The following is a 24,988-nucleotide window of genomic DNA, read 5'->3' as shown; positions in this document are numbered from 1 at the left end:
AACTTCGATGATAGCCGAGGCGGAAAATCTTCCGAAGTATTCTTGTGAGAAAGCGAGCACGGGAGAAAGGAAGCTCGTAATAGGAGCAGGTATTTGTTGTTCTCGAACCTCGAGCGGAGAGAGAGAGTCAGACAGAGCGCTCGCCCTCCGGCCATGCTCGAGCTAAGCGGAGGACATTTCAACCGGAAAACTTGAAATACGATATCTGGAATTTAGCGAATCTCAAATTTCGATTACTTTCTTCTCGGAGTCTGATTCCGAGAGAGAGACCGTGGAACTTCTGGTTCGTGAACTCCGGTCTGTGTCGTCGAACTCGCACCACTTTCCGAGACGTAGGTCAACGAACGCGATCTCGTCGCAGAAGAAAATACTTTTCCGAGCTTTCAATTCTTTTACTCCTATGTGATACTTTATTTACTTCGTTCGTTGTGATTGTCAAATGATTGATAACAAAGAAAGTCACCCAGATGTATTAATTTTGAAAAAATAATGTAATAATTGGATATTACAAGAGTCGATTATTGTCCGTAACTTGGGTCCGTGCCGGGACAATAATCATATAGGAAGAAATGCTTCAGACCCTCGTAAATTCCTTTCTTGCCCAAAACCCGAACCTCGGCAATAAAAGCAGAGAGGCAACAAAGTACGCCCTCGACAGGTTCTACGCCCCCTCCCCCCAATGGTGGGGATAACACCTGGACAATAATCGTGTAGAACAAGTCAGACAATAATCAAGAGGAGTTTGTACAAGCAATTAAAGTGGCACACTTAGCAAAATCATCCTGTATATGCCAAAGTTTCTTTGCATATTTGAAAATTCCTTTATTTCCAAATAGAGAGTCATTCACAATCAGACAAGCCTCACCAATTTCCAACTATTACCAAATTTTCGAAGCAGAGGAAATAGTAACCGGTTGATAAACCTCAGCATGTCATCGAACTCGTCCCTGTCTTCCGGGACGCCGGTCAAAGAACGCGATCCCCATGCTGGATGACGAGAGGGTGGAACCGTGCAAGGAGCCGTGGATAACGAGAGCGATATTCTTTTCTTTCGTTGCGTCGTCCGGCGAGCTCGACAAGTTCGAAGCGTTCCACCTACGCCACGCCGTGGAATCTCGACGCTCCCTTTGTGGCTCACCCTCGGTTACCAACCCACCACCCCTTGCCGCGATGTTTCGTACGTATGGTCGCGCTTTGAAGCCCGGCCAAAGCTGAGAATCGGGGACGATGGAACAGAGCCGCGGAGAAGTGTGGCGACCAAGAGTCGACTGGCTTTAAGATCGCGAGTAATTAATTCCAGCAGGGCCCTTGTTCGTGAACGTCGAATGGCTCGTTAGCATCTTCGATCTGGCCACTAAACCTTCGGTAATCTCTTAAGGTAGTATGCAAAGGGGATCCGGATATTACGCTGTAAATTAAATCATTGCGTTTTACCCGTTTTTTACGGCCATTATGCGCCTGGGTGAAGTGATTTCTTGAAGGGTAATATTCGGCTGTAGTGCTGGTGGGGTAATTTTTGTTAGTTCGTTGTGTAGTTTTTAGACGATATTCGGTATATTTGGTGAGCTATTTTTATGAGGGTTCTAGTCACAGGTAAAGGAGAAAATAATTTGAATTATCAAAATATATCCCCTTGTATCTCTGGTAAAAAATTTCCTAATAAAAAAATACAAACAAAAATAGTAACCAAAGCTGCACAATATTTTCCGATAGACCCTAATATAGGAATTATACGATCACGAAAAGGAAAGTTGATATTTCTGAAAAATATTCAGATACTATTCTCATGGGCTGATCTAATAGTAAAGACTGGTTAAATATGTTTAACATTTAATTGTTTAATCTCCCGCTATTTCATTCCGACTAGCACTTGTTAATTAATTCCTAGTATTTGCGTGTGCCAGCACAATGTGCAAAATTTCTTCGAAACTTTCGGTCGGGCTAAGGTTCTCATTCCGGAAACGGTTTTGCAAAGTGCGGTTCTCTGCATCACGGAGAAACTTTCATATTAAATATACACGTGTTTCCTAGCATTCACCTTTCCTTATGTTTCTCTCGAAGTTCTCAGCTACCCCGATACTTCAAACAGAAGAAAATTACGATTAAATTTTCACGGATAAACCTTGCTAAAACCAATCAAAGTCGTACCGCTTTACGTCGACGATAAAAGCCAAGGTGTAAAAAAAAAAAATACGGTTCCCCAAAGAGAGAAAAAGAAAAGGAAGATGTCACCGTAAAGGAAGGACGAGGTTAAGTAGCGTGAGATCAAGAGCCACGGGTGACGTAACGTTGATTAAAGACCGACTCGCCGGCTCCTTGCTCGAAGAATAATTAGTGCGTGCAATTAAGCGGCGAGAAGTTTATTAGATGTGTACGATTTCATGATTGTTTGTTAGAAACCAACGCAATTTTCCGGAGACGAGATTAATGTCCCTCCTGAGGCGTCCAGAATGCAAGCTTTTGTTATGGAAAAGGAAAGGATGAGGGGGTGGGGAGGAGGAGGTGGAGACTAGAGCCTGGCCTGGTTAAAAACTCATGAAATTCTACGGGAACCGAGGTAAAACCTTTTAAACTTCGACGAACGCCAGAAGCGGATAAAATAGCCCGACTCGAAATTTACCAAGAACAGCTAGAGGCTCTGTCATGCCTGCTTTATTTTCGTCGAGCTTTTCTTACGTGTATTGATTCGCGTTGAAACAGTGGATAAATAAAGAACTGGCATCACCCGTATCTTTTAAAGAATGATTCTATAGATTACATCATACTAAAAATTTCTATTACTTTGTTCTATTTTTAGTTACAGTAAGTTCCCAAACGATGTTTTTTATTATTATGTGTCTCCGATCCATTTAATATGTTCATTATAAGTAACCTGGGACTTCAAATGCTTTCTTTGTTCACCGTAACTCTAAGGCGCTGATTATTCCATGGGAATAACAATTCCTCGTTGATCTGTGTCCACACAACAATTGATAAACTGTGCAAAGAAAAGCGAGCGCTATTGTGAAATGAGGCGATCTTTGAACAAGACATCAAATATTTGAACCCCTCGAGAGTTTCAGATTTTCCAGAAAAAACAGAGGCGAAACGCTCCGAGGGACGAGTAACAAAACATCGAAGAAGCTAGCCGAGGCGTAATGAAAAGCACCTCGGTCCTCGAAAAATGAGATTGAATAAAAACTCTAACAAAATTTACTAACGTATATCATTTCGCTCTAAGAAAATTCTTAACCGAAGGAAGAAATTTCTGTCGAAGTTTTATTTCCTCAAATTGCTCTCGAAGCTTGTGATCCCGCATGAAGATCCCACATGAGGAGGTAAACTACGTCTATTTGACCAGTAAATTTTCCATTTTATCCTCCGAAACGAAGCGGTACGAGTAAATACCGATTTAATTAGAAATGATAATAATATTTAAAAAATGCAATAATGGAAAAAATAAAAATTCTATAAGAAAACATGAGCCAAGAAAAAAGAATAAATTTTTTCATTTAGAACGTGTGTATTCCCGCTGACAATAAGTAGAAGCAACCTGCAATGAACAGACGCGGTAGCTAAGTCCTACTCAACTTCAATTAGAAATAATAGTAATATAAAAAAATATAGAATAATAAAAAAAATAATAATTCCATAAGAAAAAGTAAGTCAAAAAGAGAATAAATTTTATCATCGAAAATGTGTGTATTTCTGCTGGCAGTAAATAGAAACAGCCTGCACTGAACAAACGCGTCAGCCAAATTCTATTCTACTGCCTGTGTATCCAATAAATATTAAAGTTCAATTATCTCGAAAACAAAGCATCCCAGAAAAAATTTTATTGTTTTTTTCGACTTATTTTTTCCTATAGAATCGCCTGCCCGGTTTTACTATCCGATCCGAGGCACCCTATACATGTTGAAACTGCACGTAAAACTTTAAACACGTTTCTCCCGAAATTGTTTTCCAAACTGGCTACCACGATTTCTCAATAATGAGTCAATCATTCTACTTCAGTTTTTGCAAACATATAAAGTAAATGCTTCTTTATCCTCCGAACTAGGATCACATCAATATCTGCAGTAACTTTTTTTATCGTCTAAAAAAAGTGAAACTTTTATGATAAAATCGATATTTATTCTGCATATATCATCCACTTTGTCAAAATACATTTTGCAGCTTCATTCTGGTAGAGACTGGCATAGACATAACTCCCATAGACTATCTTTGATTTTTATGTTTCAAACGAATAAAATACCGCAAAGTATTAAACTTCGTTAACATAAAACATAATTGCAGATCTAACAGTATTTTGCTCGAAATGTGAAAAAACACGAACGAAAAGCTTCAAGTTTCTAGATCCATTATTAATTCTAAAAGTCCCTTCAAAAATACTCTTCGAAATGAGAATCCCCCGTGAAAGGAATAAAACTCGTTGGCGGTGGCCGATAAAGGAGAAACGACGAGTAATCTGATTACGGTCTGGCGAGCGGCCGTCACGGGGAAAACTCGGGGGAGAGAGAAAAAAATAAGTTCGCCGCGACGCGTGCGATGGCGTTCGTTATATTTCAGTGGAATCGGACACAACCTAGATTCAGGATGAAACGCACTAGCTGAGCAACCTTGACCCAGCTCGCCAGGACACGGGGCGGAAAAATTTTGTGGTAGCACCCCGGTGTCGGATGTGTCTGTCTCTCTTCCTCTGTCTCTCTATGTGTCGGAGAGACCGCGCGTGGAACCATCACCGCGAATAATTCCGCAGGGCGAATGCGTGCGCGCTTTAGAAACGGAACGCCTCCGGCTAGCGTGGCATCTGACTGACGTGTGGGATTTGAATTTCATCGTCGAAATTCTCCCGTTTCAAACCGTGAGCATACATATATCCTCTTTGGGAGCACGATGAAACAAAAAAACACATATACGACGATAGCCTTGACCGTTTACCACGTTTCTGTCGACGGAAAATCTGTCGAAAATCCTCGAATTGGAAGGAAAACCACGCGTCGACTAGTCGAATAAATGAATATCAAAGAGTCGCGCTGCGCGTGGTCACCTGGATTACTGGGGTGCTCTTGGAATTTCCACTAATGCTGGTAAATCAGGATTAAGTCCCTTTATGCCTGCCTGACGCTGCTTGCGCTGGTTCTGAGTATTTAGCGATGAAGCCGATTATTTGCTCAGTAATTATAAACGAAGGGAAGTGATGATTATTTAGGGGGGCAGGGACGGAGACGGTTGCCAGGCAATGGCTGGGTTTGGCACGCATATGTTTTGGTTATTTTTACTGATGGACCATAATACATTATTCGTGTCTGAATGTGTAAACGTGATGGCATCCTTAATTCTCCAATTAATGGTATTGTTTGGTGTTACCAGTTTTTAAGAAGTAACTTGTCAATAATTTCAACATCAATTCATGTAAAAAAATAGGATATATACTTTCGTAAATGAAATAAAGGAACTTTCTTTTAAAGGGATTAGTTGAAAGATAACCAACAGTTTCTGTTCCACCTGGTCCCAGCAAAGAGTAACTTTGGACTTTCTGTACTTAAGATCTGTTTCCCAACGTTTAATGTTCCCTCAACATACATAAAAAGATAAAGCGTGCTTCATTTAAAAAGTTTAACGCGGCCTTTAAGACCTCGTATGCGAACATGAAACAAGGAAGAACATTTGCATTACTGTAAGCATTACCGGATTGCATCACTTTTTGAAACCATACAACTTTTCATTAAAACATTTCCTTTGTACAATACAATTTAAAAGTATTCTGAGATCGTGAAACTCGATAAATCTCTCCGTATCCAAGTTACCTTCCTATCAAGAAGAAACTTTCATAATAATCCGTCAGAATATCACACCTGCATTAAGTATTAGCTGTACTAATAAGAAAGGCAATACTTCTGAACAAATTTAATATTCCAGTTTTATACAAATTTAATATACAAAGCGGCATATCACTGAACTGATATTAACAAACACTGTCATATTACAATTAAAAAATTAGCATTCTGTTTAAAAAAATAAACATGACTTTAAAATCTCCTCCACTACTCAACCTAACAAAAACTTATTTACACCACATTATGCTCCCCTCGATACCAAACAACTTTCGTAAGAACACTTTTTCGATACCTTCAGTTCCTCACGAGATATTCCATCAGGTCCGCTTAAACCACCCTATATGTATACTAGAAAAGACATTGGATTACTCATTAGTAGCCCCATATTCTCAACCCCTAGTACAATCCACAAGCGGTGCAAAAAACTGCAAAGAGAATCAGAGAAAAAAAACCCCCCAAAGAAAGTAAACATGACCGAGAATTTTCGTTAAACGTCAAAGGGTTCCCAGTGCAAGCCGCGAGCTCTCGTTGATTTCCAAGGGAGTGAGAACAGAGTCGCTCGGCTCGGGTGTCGTATTGATCGAACGAAGATGGGGGGTCCAACCCCTCGACGCGAAGGACAGCTACTTGCTGACTGGATCTGGTTATGCTCGGGGAAAATTCGTGGCTAGGCGTTTCGTCGGTCCCGGACCAACCCACTCGACCCACCAGTTCGGCCGCCCACGCGAACGACAGATATAGGCGATTTATAGGTTGTGTACGCGGTCATCCGAGGGACTCAAGAGCGACGCACAGGAGCATTGGTGGTGTTCGTTCTTCGCCGTTTTATCAAAGATCCACAGAGTGACCAGCCACGGCATATCTGGGCTCTCCTCGCCCCGGGCCAAGGACAAATCTGTCAACCCCGTCAACCCCTATTTTCCTTCGCCCATCCCCCCTTTTCCTCGCCACCCACCCGTTTCCCTGGTCCCTCTCTTTTTTTAGGGAAGCAGCGCCCACCTACAGCTCGTTAATCCTCGCTCGATTCGAGTACAAACACCGTTCTATAATATTACCGAGGATTTAACGATCTTGATCCAGTCTGAAAAGTTGGTGTGTACCTAGGAATCGAATCTAGTCGTGTTATCGAGGGATACATAGATATTGGGTCACGGAATTATGATTTGTGCCTGGGGGCAGTTTGGAATGGTCGCTGAGAGTAAGAGTGAAAATTTAGCGAAATTAGGTCGCGATGTAGCTGACTATTCAGCTGACTATCGGATTAAGCCTGCTGACCAGAATTTAGTCCGTTTCGAATAAGAGGCTAGAATATACTTTTTGATTTTCACTTAGAAATAAATGAATTTTTTAATCGAAATGTTAGAAGTTAGATTGATAGTGATAATTAGATTGTGGATTTTATGCACTTACACCACACAAAATTGTGGGTGTAGTTAAGAGTTTGGTAAAGTTTGAGGTAGAGTTCGTTCTACCTGGAACCTGGTGAAATAGTGAGGACGGCAAACAAATTTCTGTTTAACTTCAATTCCTGTAAATTCCACTATAGAAATCTATATTTGCATAAATATCGGCTACTAGTGATAATAGTAGTACAAGTGCTAAATGGTGATTGTTCGAAATTATTTAAGGGTAGCTAATCCGAATTTTAATCCTGCTTTATTGCTGTTACTTGTTTTACTTGTGATCTAAACGTGCTCGCTAGGTTTTCACCTTAAGTTTGCAATCGTGTGATGATGATGTGTTTTATTTTACTTTTGGTTCGAGGAAAAGAGTTTCTTGCGCGACACGGAGGTTGGACGAACGGATGGTTAAATCTAACGAGAAACAGCGTGGGGCGAGACGGCGTGGAACGGTTGTTCCGCTGCCGCGATCGAGCTTCCTTCCGAGGTTAATGGTTAGATGTGGATTTTATGGGTTTGTATCCTGTAGGGCGGCTCTGGGAAATCCAATAAAAGATAAAACTTTCATCGGGTGCAACGAGTTTTCTGTTTTAGTTTGCAACCAATAAGATACTTAAAAGAGGGATGAAATTGCTTAATTTACTCTTGTCCCTATGAATGTCTTCGTAGAATGTCGTTTTACTTTTTCTAAAGGGTTTAAAAGAAAAGAAGGAGATATTGCTAAATTTGCTCTTTTCCCTATGATTTGCTTTGTAAAATGCCATTGTAGTTTCTCTAAAATGACAATTTACAAAGTAATTCATAAAGACAAGAGCAAATTCAACAATTTCTCCCTTTGTCTTGTTAGTTTCACAGTGGAATACCCTGTAAACACCGCGACTGAAAGTATACACTATCAACGATCAAGGAATAACTCGAATGGACAATAGTAGATTGTACGCAATGTTTGTACGCCTCTACCCTTGACACATAGGTACATCTGCATGGAGAAGATGGGTCATTCGTTTCGGTGAAAATGTCACCCGACCCTTTGCTCCGCTGATCCGGTACCTTTGTCTATTTAGCTGACACGGGTACAGACGATTTACAACAAAGTGATTTTCCTGTTCCGTAGAAGCCGTGGGAAATGCGCGAGCGGATTTAATATTAATCATGTTAGTACATTTCCGATTAAATGCGTTGTAGATAGACGCGTGTGCTCTATAGGGTTGGATCTAGGTCAATGAGATTAATTCATATAAATATTTGACCTAAATCTGCTGCCTGGTACTTCTAGTATCTCTGTGGATGTATTAAACTGCGTTAATTAATTCATTGGCCGTCGGTGTACCTTCTATTTATCCGATTAATATAATTCTGTTTGATTTCTCGTATATGCATACCGAATGAAAGCTCTCAAATCTACAAACAGAAATCGATCGAATGACATACTTTCGTTTTTGTCCAATTTAGTCTTAGAAAATTGACCGTTGTTTTGTTTATTCCTTTCTGATTGTACTTATTCTCTGTGTAGAACGATGAATTCTACTTCCAAAATCAGACTTTCATTCACTTTCCTTTCGATGGCGATTGCTCTAAATGTTTTACAATAACTGACCAGATTAAGAATCACTTCGGCAACCCAGAACAGGATATTCATACACGTACTGGACAGGTTTAAATTGATTAAAAACCATACCACGAAGTAACGAGCTCTCACAACGATAGAAGTAAATACACACACTTCATCGTCCAGCACTTATACTGATTTCAATCATCGATTATGTCTCGCGATGCATACCTTGTAACTGGATCAGGGTTACACACGCCGGGTCAAGTATCGAATTAGATCCGAGTTAAGTTCCCCCTAGATTAACAAATCGGCGTCTGCATCTCGATATTCGTCCTACATAATCGAACGAACAGCGACAAACGCATTTAATCCGTTGTAAAAACAAACAAACGGGACGATGCATAAACGTCCTTTGCAGCGTTCCCTGTTCCCATTAATACCGCCGGTTACCGAAACGATAGATCTGTGAAAACAACACCTTCACCGGGCAGAAACGCGCGTGCTTTTATCCGGAAACACGGTTGAATAATAACGTTACTGGAAACACGTTCAGGTTTTATCGAAGCCGCGCGCTCAAAGAGGGGAAAACGATAACGGTCCAGAAGAGGGACGTCATCGTACAAAGCACGTATAATTTCGAAGTTTCGTATCCACGGGGGCGATACGGGTTCAGGATTGTGGGTGGAAGGTCCCAGAGATAAAGGAAACCACACGGTCGATACGAAAACCAATGGGGAAATTTCTTCGTGTAACGCGATGCAACCCCCCGGCGAGTTCGTTACGAGCGACGGCGACTGGTTCCAAGACCCTGTAAGCGATGATTTGTTCTACAAAAAATGTGTCAATATGCAGCATTAACACTTCGACTGCCGTGTCACCCAGATATAGGTGACACGTATATTGCAAAGAAACTTTTTAATACTCGAATTAGATCTTAGAAACTAGATTGTTTATTTTAAAATTACTGAAATCCTAGATACTTTCATCGGAAATTATGTTAACTTCTAATTTCTTATAAGTTCTTCTTCTAAATTATATTGCATTATATATTACATGTATAACACAATTTAACTAAGCATACATTCAAATGCTGGTAGTTCTAGTGTTAAATACCATTACAAAATTTTTCCGTAAAATTAATGTCGCAGTATAATTTAAAATAAGACTTAATTATGACTTAAGAAACGAAGTAAAGTGTGTCTGGTTACGTACAGCCTTTTTCACTGTGGCAGTCAACGTGTTAATCGACGCAATCGAAATAACGGTCCACGAGAATAAAATGTTCCAATTCGATGTAATAATCGACCCAGTGTGACAGTATTAGCCGAAGGTGGTGATGGGTATATAATCAAACCGTTCAAACATGTTTAACTAATTGAGTCGCGAGGCAACAGTTTGCCGTAAACAGTGTAATATCTGCTTACTTAATGTATGTAAGTAAGTGAATTAATTATATTTAATTAATGCGACATTTTCCACGGGTGAGTACAAGAAGCATTCAGCGGTGGGTGATTAGTCACCTTTGGTACACAGCGAGTGATTTGGGGTTAGGCGAATATAGTCACCCTTGGTAACGAAGGGGTTAAACATCTGACGAGGACTTTAAACAGTCCAAGACGAAATTTAATCGTGACGAAGCGTTCAAACTGAAGATCACGTTGAAACCTTCCAAATAGTTTAATGAAGTTTTAAACTTCAAGCTGCTCTTGAACGTCCGCCAAGTGACTCCAGGTGGTGAGGTATCGGAGGCTTCATAGACAATTATTTATCGATACACTCCTCGTCCAGATTGAAGTTTGCAACGTTGTATTAAACTGTTTGTGAAATTTACAATGGCTCGAGTTTGAAGTTTGGAAAACTTCACCAAACGGATTGAAAAGTTTACAGCGACTCAAGCTTGAAATTCGTAACTCCAATAAAACTGTTGGAAAATGTACAGTGGCTCGAGTTTGAAGTTTGGAAAGCTTTATCAACCTGTGAAAAGATTACTGTAGCTCGAGTTTGAAGTTTGAAAAGTTTAATTAAATTGTGTGAAAAGATTACATCGTCCCAAACTCCAAGTGTGCAACGTAATCAAACTGTTTGAAAAGTTTAAACGCAACTTTCAAATCGATCAAACTCGACTAGGATTTTTCAAACTCCTAGCGTTCACAGAAGATCGAATATGTTTGAAACAGTTTGTTCGCAGACTCATCACTAGTCCGAGAGCGTTCGACGTATTATACAAGGCGATGGCATATTCCATCGGAACCTTTACCAGCTCCAGGAACAAAGCTTTCTCATGTAAATCACTTTTCAAAAAATCCAACGACCTTTATATCGCGGCTATTTCGTCAGCGGACAAAATGAATATCGGATGTACCCGCGGATAAACGTGCCTCTCGGAATATATTCGGTTAATTTCAACAAAGTTATGACGTGGGACAATGCGAAGCATTTTGCGCGGACGTCATGTCACTCGTGTCTATTTTTCAAAATATCCGCGAGAGAGATTCATTATTTCACAGCGACTAATATCTCGGCGTGACCTTGAACCGGTGACATTAAATTCACGGCAGTATGATCGGCTCGGAGCATTTTAATCTCGGAACGAGGACGCAATATGATACACTAATTTCCTTTTTTTTTTTTTCATTTCGAGGAAGGACGGCGGAATAAAATAATTAATTTCAGTTTATTGCGAATTCGCCGAAAAGCTCCCTCGGATCACGGATTATTAAAAGCCAGAAGCATCGCGAAAATATGTATTTCTGTAAAATTGCGCGCAGTAACAACCGATACATCATTTTACGCGCGTAGAAAATCGTTCTCGAGCGTTTCCATCGGGGTGTGCTTGCCGGATGAAAAAATAGGTTACAGTATTCTACGCTTAAGGCCCGTTTATGCGTATAAATAATTTCCGCAAGCAAATCTCTGCATATTAATTTTACCAACTTCCATTGAATTTCATCAATATTTTCTATTTTAAGGAAATACACAATATACATACTGCCTAATCAAAAGCAACTAGTCACACAATGTAATGGCAGTGCAGAAAATTAAAATAACTATCACCTAAAATGAAATAATTGTAATGAACAATTCTGTCTATGCAAATTATATCACCGTGTAAACCGTCGTCAAATAGAGTACAACGACTCAGTTAATTTACACAAATTTTCATGCACGAGTCAGTTTGCGAAAATTATATGAACGTGTAAACAGGCCTTTAGGCTCGTCAAGCTTTTTCCCCTCCAGCGACGACAGACAATGATACGTGTTTCTTTTCCATGACGCGTGGCTGCTTGTACAACTGATCTCTCCGATAAAATATACACGCGACGACACGATACGGCTAGTCTCTCGACGAACGTCTCAGAGAAAGAGGAAGAAGGTAAGAAGCTGAGAAAATACGTTTTCGTAAAAATGTTACTGATGGGATCGCTGAACGCGAGAAATTCCTTCAGGGGCATTATCTGTACATCCGGCGGAGAAAAAAGATCGCACCGCTATATCACCTGTGGTGGTCTGAAACGTATTCCACAGAATACACGAGCACGGTGGCTACGGTGCAGGAAATGAAACACGACCGAGGGAAAAAGAAGAAAACTTCCAGGTGTCTCTCTTCTCGAGGAGTTCGAGCAACAGGGCAAGCTGGGGAAAAAATGTGCCACGAAAGTTTCAATTTAATAGGGCCACGTACAACGATGTGGTTAGCTAAATTTTATGGATAGAAAGCTGTGTGATCGACTTTTTAACTGTCCCGCTCCTACAGACGACGCTCGACGCACGATTGTGTTAGAGGTACTTTGAAATGTAATTCACTTTAGTGCCGAGTCGTTCTTTGGAACGAGGAATTCATGCAGATTTTCTTGAAACGGTGAAATTAATGTTGATGTTAATGGAGAAGTTGATAAAGAATCGAACTGATAAGTGAAAATTGGTGTGGCTTTTCAAGCGATATAAAATGGGTCAGCTGGTTAAAGAGATATATTGATTGTAATATTAATTCACTTTTAGTGTATTTCGCACTAGCAACAAATGTGTCCTTGCTTAAGAATGTTGATATTTGAGATTAGGAAAATATAGGTCATTTATCGGAACACTGACCAGTGTAATTACTAGTTTCCAATGATAAGGTCCTGATAATAAAAGAAGAATTTTCTGTCCGTGTTTAAACTATTTTTTCCATTCTTAAGGTATGTAAAACAGTTTTTACATTTATTCGGTAAATGTTAGAAGCAAATATTATTTTAAACAAGGAGATGGAGGTATTGATAAACTGGCTTTGATTCTTTTACCCATATGTGGTTTCGAATGGTTACAATGCACTTCGGCGACGTGAATTGCACACCATTTGAAAAAATCAAATCCCTATTGTACGGGGAACAGTGACAGGCTGGAAAATATTCTGTGGGCACTGCGCAGAGTGCACTGCACAGTGTACATCGAAATGCACCGAGTTATTCGTCCCCCATATGGGAGATTCTCGTTAAGATTGTGAAATGTGTGGCGAGCCCGTGAAAAATGAATCGGTTTTGTGGGGAAATCGGGTCAAAGATACGCCCAAGATAAGTCTATCCGCGATTTATGCAGAGTGGACTATTATTGGTGATATAATCGTAAGAAAACTGATTCGTCCTCCATTAATAAATTGTAAATGTAAAGTGAAAGTCTAACCATTGATTTAATCTTTTATCTCAAAAAGAATTATTTATAGATAGTGCCGCACGCAACTGGACGAATGCATATCCTTCCATTGGTTGACGACAGAAAAAAATGTAAAATGATAAAGTTAGATACTTTAAGTACTTCCTTATCTATTCGGTTCTGTTCACGCGTGTTAATGGATTTAATACTGTTAAAGAAAGTGAAATATGTACATTTCCTATTGTTCGACCAACCTTATTTAATACTTGTATACATTTATTAAAAAATTTCTACTATTTTATTAAAAAAAACCTGCAAATTGAAATATTAATATTTAATAATAATTTAATAGTATAATTAATATGATAATTTGAACTAAATATAGTTGAACATAAATGCCGAGTTAATTCGTCTTGCCCGGTTAACTGGCTAACGGTAGAACAATCAAACCCGTCAAAATGACAGATTTCAAACTTTTTGTTTCAAAGGAATTTATGTTGATTTTTAGTCGACTGTACATTTTAAATTATATGTACATACATATATATATTATACAATTTAATTTAGAACGCATTCAACGCTGACAGTTCTAGTGTCAAAAACGTATCACTATCCATTTGCGTGGGACATTCTATCACATTGTATAAAACATCCATTCGATTTTTTTTTTCGTAAAGTAACTGGCACCTCTCTCAATGTTATCACCAATAACGAACCACCCTGTGCAGTCGCGAATCTGGCTCTCGCGTGACAGAATAACGAATCGACCCCGGGCGTGGTGTTTATCTAAGCGAAACACGCAGACTATGAACAGTACGGATGCTTTTGTCACGGATTCGAATTTGAATTCGAATCGATCCGACGAGATCCGATTTTTCGTTCCCTTCTAAAGGCTCACTCGATTGCTCGCTCGTTTCGTCCTCGAGAACTATGAGGGCAATTCTTTTATCCCTGTTCGTTGTTTTTGCTCTAAATAAAACTCACCCTGGCCCCTCCGATCCGACTTTCTGCACCGAATATCAGTGGTAACGAGAGAGCCAGTCTCTTAGAGACTAGCAAAGTCTTTCATCTTCGCCGACTTGGATCTAATTAAAAGTTTCTTTCCGTAGCATTCGAGCGCTCGCCCAAGTTAAAGTGATTAAGCTGAGTTTAACGGCAATTGTGTAAGGGTAAACAACCGTTGAAAATAATTCACGTCGATGTGCTCGAGAGTCAACTTTTTTCCCCGGTTCGGATCATTTAATCGGGGATATTCGACTAACGATGTCGTGACCGAAAGAAGCCTGTCTTTAACTGCCATCGATAGCATATACAGGGTGGTACAATCGACTGGTATAACGAAACAATAAAATTTTCGTAAATAGGACTTTGTTTAAAAGAGACGTGAGTTTGAAAGAACATATCAGCTACGCTTGCCTTCGTTTCTGGATTTTAAGTAGAAATGGACTGTACTGGGCAGACATATGAGCTAAACCTTGAATGATGCGAAAAGAATTAATATCATCGTTTTCGACATATCTATTCTAGAGAAATTACGATTTGTAAATTAAAGGTATAAAGTTACAGGATTGTAACAGAGAACTAAATGCCTCGTTGCCACTCATATTCGTTTGTGTGAATCACACTAGCGCTCATTAACATTTGACTTACTCTTATTTGTTTCACTTTAGCAAAAGATGTGTCTTATTTTTCGAAGGAGCTAGCTTTCCTTACAATAAGGGCGACAAAATAAGTAAAATGTATAGCCGTCCGTTGAGAATTCCCAGTGTGAAATTTAAAGTAAGAAGAGATTAAATGTTTCTCCAATTGGAGATCAAATAAGTATAGACAGTCAGGTATATCTGATAAAAAAAATTTTTGAAATCTCACCGGAGCCAAATGCTTGTGGACCGTTTTTGTCGTCGGTCGGCGTACCTTCTAAACTCGCAGGTCCACTGTCCGCTCCTCCAGTTGCACTGTAATAGACAAAAAAAAAATTGATTTAGCTATGTATTTGAACAACACGATGTGATTAAAGGATTATCTCTCGAGAAGCGTTCTCAACTTTAACTATTGCTTAAGGAACATTTGTCTACTTTGATATTCATCGACAGATTACAAATGACTGATATTGTTGTGCAAAAATACAGAGCACTTAATATCATACAATTTTAACACTACCAAGCGCCTGCAGTCAAAATGGTAACTCATTTCCAGCAGACAACTCAACAATTACTCTTGGGCAGAATTAAAATTTTATTTTTTTCATGTAAAACTGATCGAATACAAATTCAAAGGCACTGCGTTAATTTAGGAATTCTCAAGATTTTTTAATTCGTCGATTAATTGTCACTGACGACTGGTGAATACGATTGCCCATTGCCTGAGTGACCTACATAAATTCTTGGATACGCATGGGGTTGATAAATCAAACAATCTACACAAGTGAAATATTTAGTACAAATATTATCAGATTAACTTTCGACTACGGACTCTTCCACAACATTCAAATGACATAGGTAACGTCGTTTACTGAGTTTCATTGGTCACTAACCATAGAAAAAGTATTATATAAATGGAATCATCGATAACTGTTAAATTCCAAATACCAGTGTATGACGTGACCTGCAAATAACGCGACAATTCGGAACAAATATTCGTCGCTGCATATTTACACTCTATAGCTCAAATTAATAGAATACTACAAATCTCTAAAGACTGAACGCTCGCATTTATTGATTTCACCAAAACTCGTGTCCCTTTGAAATATATGACTTTATATTTCGTTCACGATCTCTTTTTATTTCCCGTTTTTTAGTTTTCATCACATCCAATACAACTGACAGACAATTCTTGCTATACAAAGTGTAACAAAAGATACATATGTTATCGACTCAAGAAAAAAGAAGTATCACAAAAGTTTTCTCTTTGAAATTTAAAAGCCTGCGTCATGTTTATAACATATAAACAGTTTGAATAAAAATATAGGTTACCAAGTATAAGCAAGCTACACAGACTTTAATTTTCAGTTGTTCTTCGCTTCCATTCCCGGAGGACCGAAAATAATTCGAGCTACAACGCGTTAATCTTGCCTATCCGCAAGAGGATCGAGCGTCTTCGAGGGAAGTACGCCCGTGGATCGATTGAAAACCGTTTCCTTACCTACTGGCGTCGTCGTCCTTCACTTGTTCGGCGGGGCCCTGGGTATTCTGCGCTACCTGAGCCTCGTTCACCGGTGCCGGTGATTCACCTTCGTTTGCGTGTGCACCACTGCGACCTAATCCTGCTATTCCGCCGCTAAGCCAGCCTGTCATCTGAGTCTTCACACCAGCAAACATCTCCAACTTTTTGATGCCTTTGGTCGGGCTGCAAATCAGAGGAAAAACATATTCTTAATTTACACACGATCTTCGAACGTGTCGACGATTGCTTGATAATTCTACGTGACCCACCGGTGGGTCCCTGGGTGATACTCTCATTTGCCGATGTGACCCACCAATGGAATCATCGCACGCAAAATATTTAGAATAACGATACAAACTAATGCAACGTAACATTAACTCCGTGCCCTACGATTTTCTTAATCTCTGCAGACGCCAGGATTACATTGTTGTCGATAGTTTCCCAGAAACGAAAGGAATTCTATAATTATTGCAACTGTATTTTTACTGTAAAAGTGAAATATTAATGCCAGCAACGTGGCATTTCACTTCGACTCAAAGAAAACCGAGTAATATTCTTTTTTGTTGCATCGATTTTGAAATCGTCAACATGAGTCTGACCCGATGTTATACGGCAAGGGGTTAACAAACATGTAGTACCATACTGTCATTTTCTATTTAAAAAAAAAAGAACTAACAGGTGAAAAGATTAGGAACTAAAAAATAAGTATTAACCCTTTAATGGTATTTTATGGGTATACTCACGAGGAAACAAGCACTTTTTTGGAAATGACGATTATACTTGTCATGTGAAAGAATAAAAAATCTTCTGGTATAAAAATTAAAATTTAGTACAAATTGAAGAATATATTTATTTTATTAGAATAAAAGAATCAAATGGTTACAAATTTCTAAAACAAAATTCTACCGTTAAAGGCTTAATGGGAATAAATGTTTCAGTAAAATTGAATCATCCGGTTATAACAAACGTCGGTGGTATCGAACATTTCGTAAATTTCATTGTCGTACTCAACGTGTTAAAACAAAAACACATTTCAGAAGTAACCCACGGTCGAAACGAATTCGAGTGATAATAGCCGTCGATGAATTTCCTCGCGAAGGAAACGTCGCCCGGAGGGAACAAACATTCGTTGGAAACCTGCTTTCTGTTTATCAGCGAACACGATACACCCTTCTGCAGTTATTCGACGCGATGAAAAGCGTGAAACGTGTTTTCGAATGTGTTAATTCACGTTGGTAAACCATATGCTTCGAGGGAAGTAATTACGGGTTCACGCAAAGAAGAATATGTACATTACATTTCTTTAAAAGTATAAATAATTTTAATGGTATTATCGCGAACACGTTCGGAAAAATAAATACAGCCCGAGGAGCTGAACTTTTATTGGAATTTTCGATAAGCAGGATACACGTTCGAGGCTTGCGGTAATGGGAATTGGCATGACCCAATTGACCATCTTCGAATAAACTTTTAATAGGTTTCGCCCCGTTTTATACTTCGGTAACGCTAAAATACCAGGACACGCGGGACGATCGTATCAATTCCAGGGACAAGAAATAAGACGTCGCTACTTTTCTAATCATGAATCATTGATGAGAAAAATTTTCTTACAAGGGATGAGGCTGCTCGACCTAGACGTGCGCTTTTCGAACGAAACTTTATACGAATGTACAAACTAATGCACTTAAAAAAATTATTTATCATTGTCCATGTTAGTGTAATTCAGTTAGGGTTGAAAAATAACCAATGACTCATATCTTCTTGCATTCATAAGACTTTAGTTAATTTATAATGTAAAGTTTGCTCATCGTACAACACAAACAATAGTAAAATATGTTTCATGTATTATATTACCTGTATTACACGAATCTAATACCAATGGATCTCATCCATTAATAAACATATGTTTATTATTACTATTGCTACCACAATTAAAGTATTTTTACTCGAAAAATAAGAACATCAGTTTCGTACTATTCATTTATCATTGAAAAGTGTGAACTTATAATTATTTATACACGGTTATGTTTTAATTATTTTATCACAACCATCCACACTCGGTTGTATTACTCATTACTACCAAAAATCACGATCAAGTGTCCATCAAATAAAATATAATTCGCTATCCTGTAAAGAATAGTACACATTCGATACTGTACTTTCTTACCGCGACCGGTCTCGGAGTGAAACAGGCCATAGGGGAGTGATCCGATTTCTCCTTATGCCCCGTAAATATATTACGAACGAAAAACAGGTCAATGTAACCGCGGTGCACGGTAAGAGAAACAATGTTGCTACTATAACTCATTTAAAGAGTAGGGTGGCTTTGTAAATGCCTTACCGTAGCTATAACCGTGGCCCATTAAACAGGGCCCGCCCGCTTGGCTCGTGAAAAATTCCGTGTCTCGGCTTTGTCCTCTTTTCTTTCACCCCAGGTATCGTTGGATAAGAGGTAAAGAGAGTTCACGGTGGATACAACACATAACGATGATGATTCGGTAATAATCGGTATCGAAATCGAGTCGAAGACAATTATTTGAAATTATTCATCATGTCACACAATTACCCTGTGCACGCAACCCTTGGTACGTAACTACTCCCCTATCGAATGTTCATATTAATGTAACGTAATTCTAGGGTGCAAAATTCCATAAAAAAAGAAACGATGAAATGTTGCCGTAACTTCGATTTTCAGAGTATTTAAAATTCCAGAGAGAATGGTGTTTCAGACGAGGGCCAAATGTGAGACACAAAAACGGGACCAAAAGGGAGTTAAACAGAGGCAAAGAGACAAAAATTGAGGTGAAAATCAAAGAAAGGGACTGTCGATACAATTACGCAAGATTGAACAATATTTTAGACTGAACGAAAATCGTGACTCGTGCGGATATCAGAGCTGTGAACGCGAAAAGCGTTAAAAAGGCGAATAATTCCGGTGGGCAGTGTTCGAAAGTGCGGAAAATCGGGGTTTCGCGTGAGCACCGAAAACCGGGCCGTAAAACGCGTTAAAAAAAAACCAGTGATACTCGTTACCATTATACGAAATTTAACAGTTTCGCGAAAGGGTGGACCGCAGCGGTATCGATTGTGACCTATATAAAAGATTACGTCTCCAGCCTCCCCCCACCCTTTTGTGGGAATATAGGTTGGCATTCCTTTCATAGCCGGTTGAGGCCAGAACGGATCGAGACCGACCACGTACATTCGTTCGAACGCATATTCTTCAACTTCTTGAAAGAAAACACAGCACCAGAGGCAATTTTTCTCTAGTAAATATCCCGCCAGCCAGTGAAATTGACGTTTATTCGATGCATAGAAGAGATATTTACCAGGAAGCGTTCTCGAGGATCCCACCAAGACGACTCGAACAGAGCAATTGACCGGTGGATTACTAAATTATGCACGAGTTTACGCGTGGATCATTCACGTAACTCAGAGGGAGAAATATTTATCCCTTTTTTTTTCCCGCTTCCATAGTAGTTTACTGTTTCGCATTTGGCTTTGTGGCGAATGTGGCGCGCGAATAAAAAGCCAAGCACGATAACGTACCCGGAGAAACGGGCGCCAGTTTGGTTTAGTCTGAATCGCCGCGCTTTTTTCCACCTAACCCGCGTAATAAACGAAAAAAAAGAACATTCACGAATCCGACCGAATAATGGGAATTAAATGAGAAAAGCCGCGATTCTTTGAAAACGGTTGGAACTCCCGTGACACAGGAAAGGTGGAGGCGTGGGGACGGTAATGAAAGTCGAAACTACCGCGAGATGAGAAAGAGGGAATGCAAAGGCGAGAAACGTTCTTGCGAATTAATTCGACTCGCGAGAAATTGTAAGAGTACGGTTGAGAGTTTTTACGAGGTTGCTGTACGTTCAACAGAGATATCATCGTTAAGAAGACACTTGTCCATTAACCACAACATGGTTGAGTGTCCTTTGAAGTATATTTAAGGACATGTAATAGTAAGGTTAAGTCTGGGTTAGCACAATGAAACAGAGAGGAGAAATTTTAAACTGGAGGCAGTAGTGTTCACACGGTTCATAACAATTTTTGTAAAGCTTAATCAGTACTGAATTTTACTTCAATTATAATAGGATTATTGTTAATATATGTAATGGAGTAACACAGCGAACATAATCCTTTTCATTGAGAACTATACGTACATTATATTGTAAAAAATATTACATGAACATAATTTAATGGATTCTGCTAGGAAAATCTTACATAAAAGAACAAGAAGTTTAATACTCTGAAGGTAAGATATGTAATAATGGAGAATAAAAACGAATTAACACAATACATTTTACTTTCAAAAAAAGAAATAATCTTTCTATATTTCCGTCGGATTTCTTGGATCATTTAAATTTTACGATGATAAAAATATTTTCGGATTCCATAATGCGGATTTAATGGCGACATTCAGTCACTGTCGACAAAAAGGTGTATGTATCGCGAAATTCGGAAAATGATTCTACGTATCTAATGGTGTACTCCAGATCCCAGAATCTTGTCTGCGAAATCCATTGTACGCGATTCAACTTTCAGAGAGTATTACCTCGTAAATGTCATATTTCGTGTACGAAGCCAAGCGATAAAGCCTATAAACTGGTTCACGTCTCGCGTCTTCGGAATGGAAAATACGAAACACTTCGTAGTTACGTTACAAACCCACGAGAATGAAAGGTAGGATGATGTAATATTTAAACAGCTCTGGCTCTTTGATATTCCAGCGAGTAAAACAAAAATGCAGCCAGCGAATACATTACACCTAGGATGATGTAATATTTAAACAGCTCTGGCTCTTTGATATTCCAGCGAGTAAAACAAAAATGCATTGCATATTTTAAACAAACAAGAGTTTCCGTACACTATATTATGCATCGTCCGCTCAGCAATGAAAGATTAATAATAGACGAAGATATTCAATACATTGAAGAGAGACATGCGTTATAAAGTAGCATTTTTAATCCATTCGAGTACATCGCTGACCAATGTACATATATACACATAAATGTCCTCTGTAAAGCGCAATCATTTTGACGTTTCAAGATACGTCTTTATCTCCAAGACACCATCGATCATCGACACTCGCGAGAACTCCGTAAGAAAAGGTTAAGTGCAAAACCGTACGTCGAAACCGTGTTAACCTCATTCAGAATCATGGAACGTCGTAACCTTGTCGCATGTACAGAACTTTACGTAAGCGGAGGAACGGTTGTTATCGATCTAATTCCAAAAATGCAAGGGTACATTGTACCGAAAGTTTCAACGCGTCGCACGAATTCGCAAAAATATCGTGTATTGAAATGACCGAGAACTGTACGATTCTGATTAAAAACACCGCTTCCGCTTGACAGACGAAAAACATCGATAAGTTGACACTGCATTGTCATGCAACATATACGATGCGAGAGCATCGTCGTGTCACAAATCAGATTAACTCCGAATGTACAGCGTTGAAATGAGAAATGCGTAGCCCGTGTCAGTCGAATTACGACGTTCAATATTTAAATAACTGTCCAGGTTAATACCATGGTACTCACCTATCTTTTTTCTCTTCGACAAGTTTTCCTTCACCGAGTGGTGATGTGAGAACCTTCTTTTTTTCGGCCGGCATTTCCGTACCACCGCTCTCGGCCTTCTTGCCTATCCATGTCGAAACTTGATTAGTTAATCCGGTAAACATTTTCAATTTTAAAGCGTCAACTGCTTCAAACTTGTATGTGCGTAATCTGTCCCCTTCGCTTCTGACTATCTCCTACGCTAGCAGGAACGTGACTGAAAGCCTTGCGGGATTGGAATGACGGCAGAACTTGTTCGTTTTGATAACCGCGCAACCACGAACTGCGCACGTTCTATGCACGCTATCCTGTTTAAAGCTATAGCAGTGACGTTACGATTCGTCGCCAGAGGGCTACCCACAGTCACGTGGTACCCTACAATATTTGATTTTAAGAGTTGTGTCCCATATTATATAGTTTAAGAATAGCGGCAAATTCAAACGAAAATAATTATTTGGGCAAGTAAGACAATAACACCACCGACGAGGTATAGGATAGACCTATCATCTTATGGGACTTTGTGTCTCATGTTCTGAAATACCGATCGTGTAAAAAGTCAGGGATTTTCTGCTGCCCTCTACGTTATGACAATGATGATTTTGTGGACTACGTTAAATCCATTCGAGTTCAACTAGTCTAAGTTCTTGGGTTCTCGTCCCGACAGACCTATTAGTTTTTTTTATATTGTTTTTTTCGTTTAATATTGTTTTTTATGAATATGTATATGTATTATTATGTACATTTGAGTAAATTATTTTATTATTCCATTGTTCTTACAACAGTTTAACAGTGACAACGAACGCATGTATATTTTCAAATATCGGACAAATAGTCTATTTTTATTCTATACAATTACATATAAGTAAGTAATATGTATCAAAAACATAATCGAAACACAGATTTTTATTACACATCAAACATCGCATAAAAGATATTTCGTTATATTGACATTTGTAATAATTATGGATGTTGTGGGGAAATCAATATTATTGACATTATGCAGGATTTTTTTGTCTGCAGCCAATTGTGAAACGAAATAGCACAAATAAAGTGTTATACAGTGGGTCACAAAATTATTCGCTCACTCGCTAATGTGGCAAAGATGAACGAAATAATCAGGCAACACAGGGTACTTTTCAATTTTTTATTTGGATATACATAGCTTAAAGTTTAATTTAATAGAATCGTAAAAAACAATTGCGAAATTTTCATTTATAATTACAGAAAAATGAGTTTTAAGAAATCTTTACGTTTTTTCACGCCACAAAATTATTCGCTCAGGCCACGAAATCCACTGAAACAAATGCAATCTACAAATTCAGAGGGGCATTTGTTTCTGATTGTTGCTGGAAAGAGTCAGTATAACGTAAACAAACGCTCGGTAAGGATTTATTTTCATTTATTTCTTTGATTTTCAAGAATTCGTTACAATGGGTAGAAAAAGTAAAGAAACTAGTCTAGATATTAGGGAAATTATAATTTTTCATTGGAAAAGTGGAAAATCCATCAGACAAATTGGAAATATCGTTTGTAAAAGTTATTCAACAGTACGTTATATTATAAAACGGTACGAAGAAGAAGGACGAATAATAAACAAAGCTGGCCGTGGTAGGAAAAAGATATTGAATTCCTCAGAAGAGCGTTTTGTTGTGAGAAAAGTTCAAGAAAATCCGAAAATAAGTGCTCCCAGAATCAATACAAGTTTGAAAAATTTTAGTGAAAAAGAAGTTTCTGATGAAACGGTACGAAGAGTGTTGCGAAAGAACGGGTACAACAGCCGCGTAGCAAGAAGAAAGCCTTACGTAAGCGAAATTAATAGGAAGAAAAGAACAGAATTCGCCAAAAAATACATCTCAAAGCCCCCTGAATTTTGGCACAATGTAATATTTTGTGATGAAAGTAAATTTAATATTTGGGGCTCTGACGGTCATCAAAAAGTTTGGCGAAGATCAAACGCGGAGATGGATCCCAAGAACCTGTGTAGCACAGTCAAGCACGGAGGTGGTCATGTGATGGTTTGGGGTTGCATTAGCTATCACGGTGTTGGAAAATTGCAAATGATTGAGGCTACCATGGATAAAGTAATGTACATGGATATTCTAAAAAAAAATTTGAAGCAGAGTCCGGAAGTAATGGGGATTTCAGAAGTATTTCACTTTTATCAAGATAACGACCCTAAACATAAATCGAGATTGGTACAAGAATGGTTATTATATAATTGTCCAAAAATAATGCAAACTCCGCCTCAATCTCCCGACTTAAATCCCATCGAGATGGTATGGAACATGCTGGATACTAAAATACGTAGTAGACATTCAATTACCAACAAGAAAGACTTACAAAACAGATTACAGGAGGAATGGCTAAAAATGGACAATAATTATTTGGAAACATTAGTAGCATCAATGCCAAAAAGACTTGCAGAAGTAATAAGACAAAAAGGATATCCCACTAAATATTAATATTGTCATAATAGTAATTAAAACAAAATGAGCGAATAATTTTGTGACGTGAAAAAACGTAAAGATTTCTTAAAACTCATTTTTCTGTAATTATAAATGAAAATTTCGCAATTTTTTTTACGATTCTATTAAATTAAACTTTAAGCTATGTATATCCAAATAAAAAATTGAAAAGTACCCTGTGTTGCCTGATTATTTCGTTCATCTTTGCCACATTAGCGAGTGAGCGAATAATTTTGTGACCCACTGTATATTCCATTCATATTGCGTGTATCTATATGATTTGACGGGAATAAAACTATCCGATGCTTCAGTTTAAGTTTAAGGGATAAATATGACAGTCATGAAACATGAAACGGAAAAGTATATATTTTTTCACTTAACTACAAGACAATTTATTCTAAAT

At 38.6% G+C, this 24,988-nt stretch overlaps 1 protein-coding gene across 1 annotated transcript in view; it reads right to left on the bottom strand.

The window, feature by feature from the left end:
• The window catches only part of LOC107192510 (synapse-associated protein 1), a 122,398-nt gene extending 100,013 nt beyond the window's left edge, over nucleotides 1–22,385 (bottom strand). The window contains exons 1-3 of the mRNA XM_015581790.1: nucleotides 22,103–22,385; nucleotides 16,542–16,745; nucleotides 15,270–15,355 (exon numbers count right to left, since the gene is read on the bottom strand). Of these exons, the coding sequence (XP_015437276.1) occupies nucleotides 15,270–15,355; nucleotides 16,542–16,745; nucleotides 22,103–22,245 (433 nt within the window). The 5' untranslated portion in view covers nucleotides 22,246–22,385. The remainder of the gene's footprint in view (nucleotides 1–15,269; nucleotides 15,356–16,541; nucleotides 16,746–22,102) is intronic.
• Nucleotides 22,386–24,988: the final 2,603 nt, after the last annotated feature.

The sequence above is a fragment of the Dufourea novaeangliae genome, unplaced genomic scaffold (genome assembly GCF_001272555.1).
Source record: "Dufourea novaeangliae isolate 0120121106 unplaced genomic scaffold, ASM127255v1 scaffold368, whole genome shotgun sequence".
NCBI classification, from domain to species: domain Eukaryota; kingdom Metazoa; phylum Arthropoda; class Insecta; order Hymenoptera; family Halictidae; genus Dufourea; species Dufourea novaeangliae.
The sequence above is the reverse complement of the archived record's forward strand: the minus strand, read 5'-3'. Positions and strand labels throughout refer to the sequence as shown.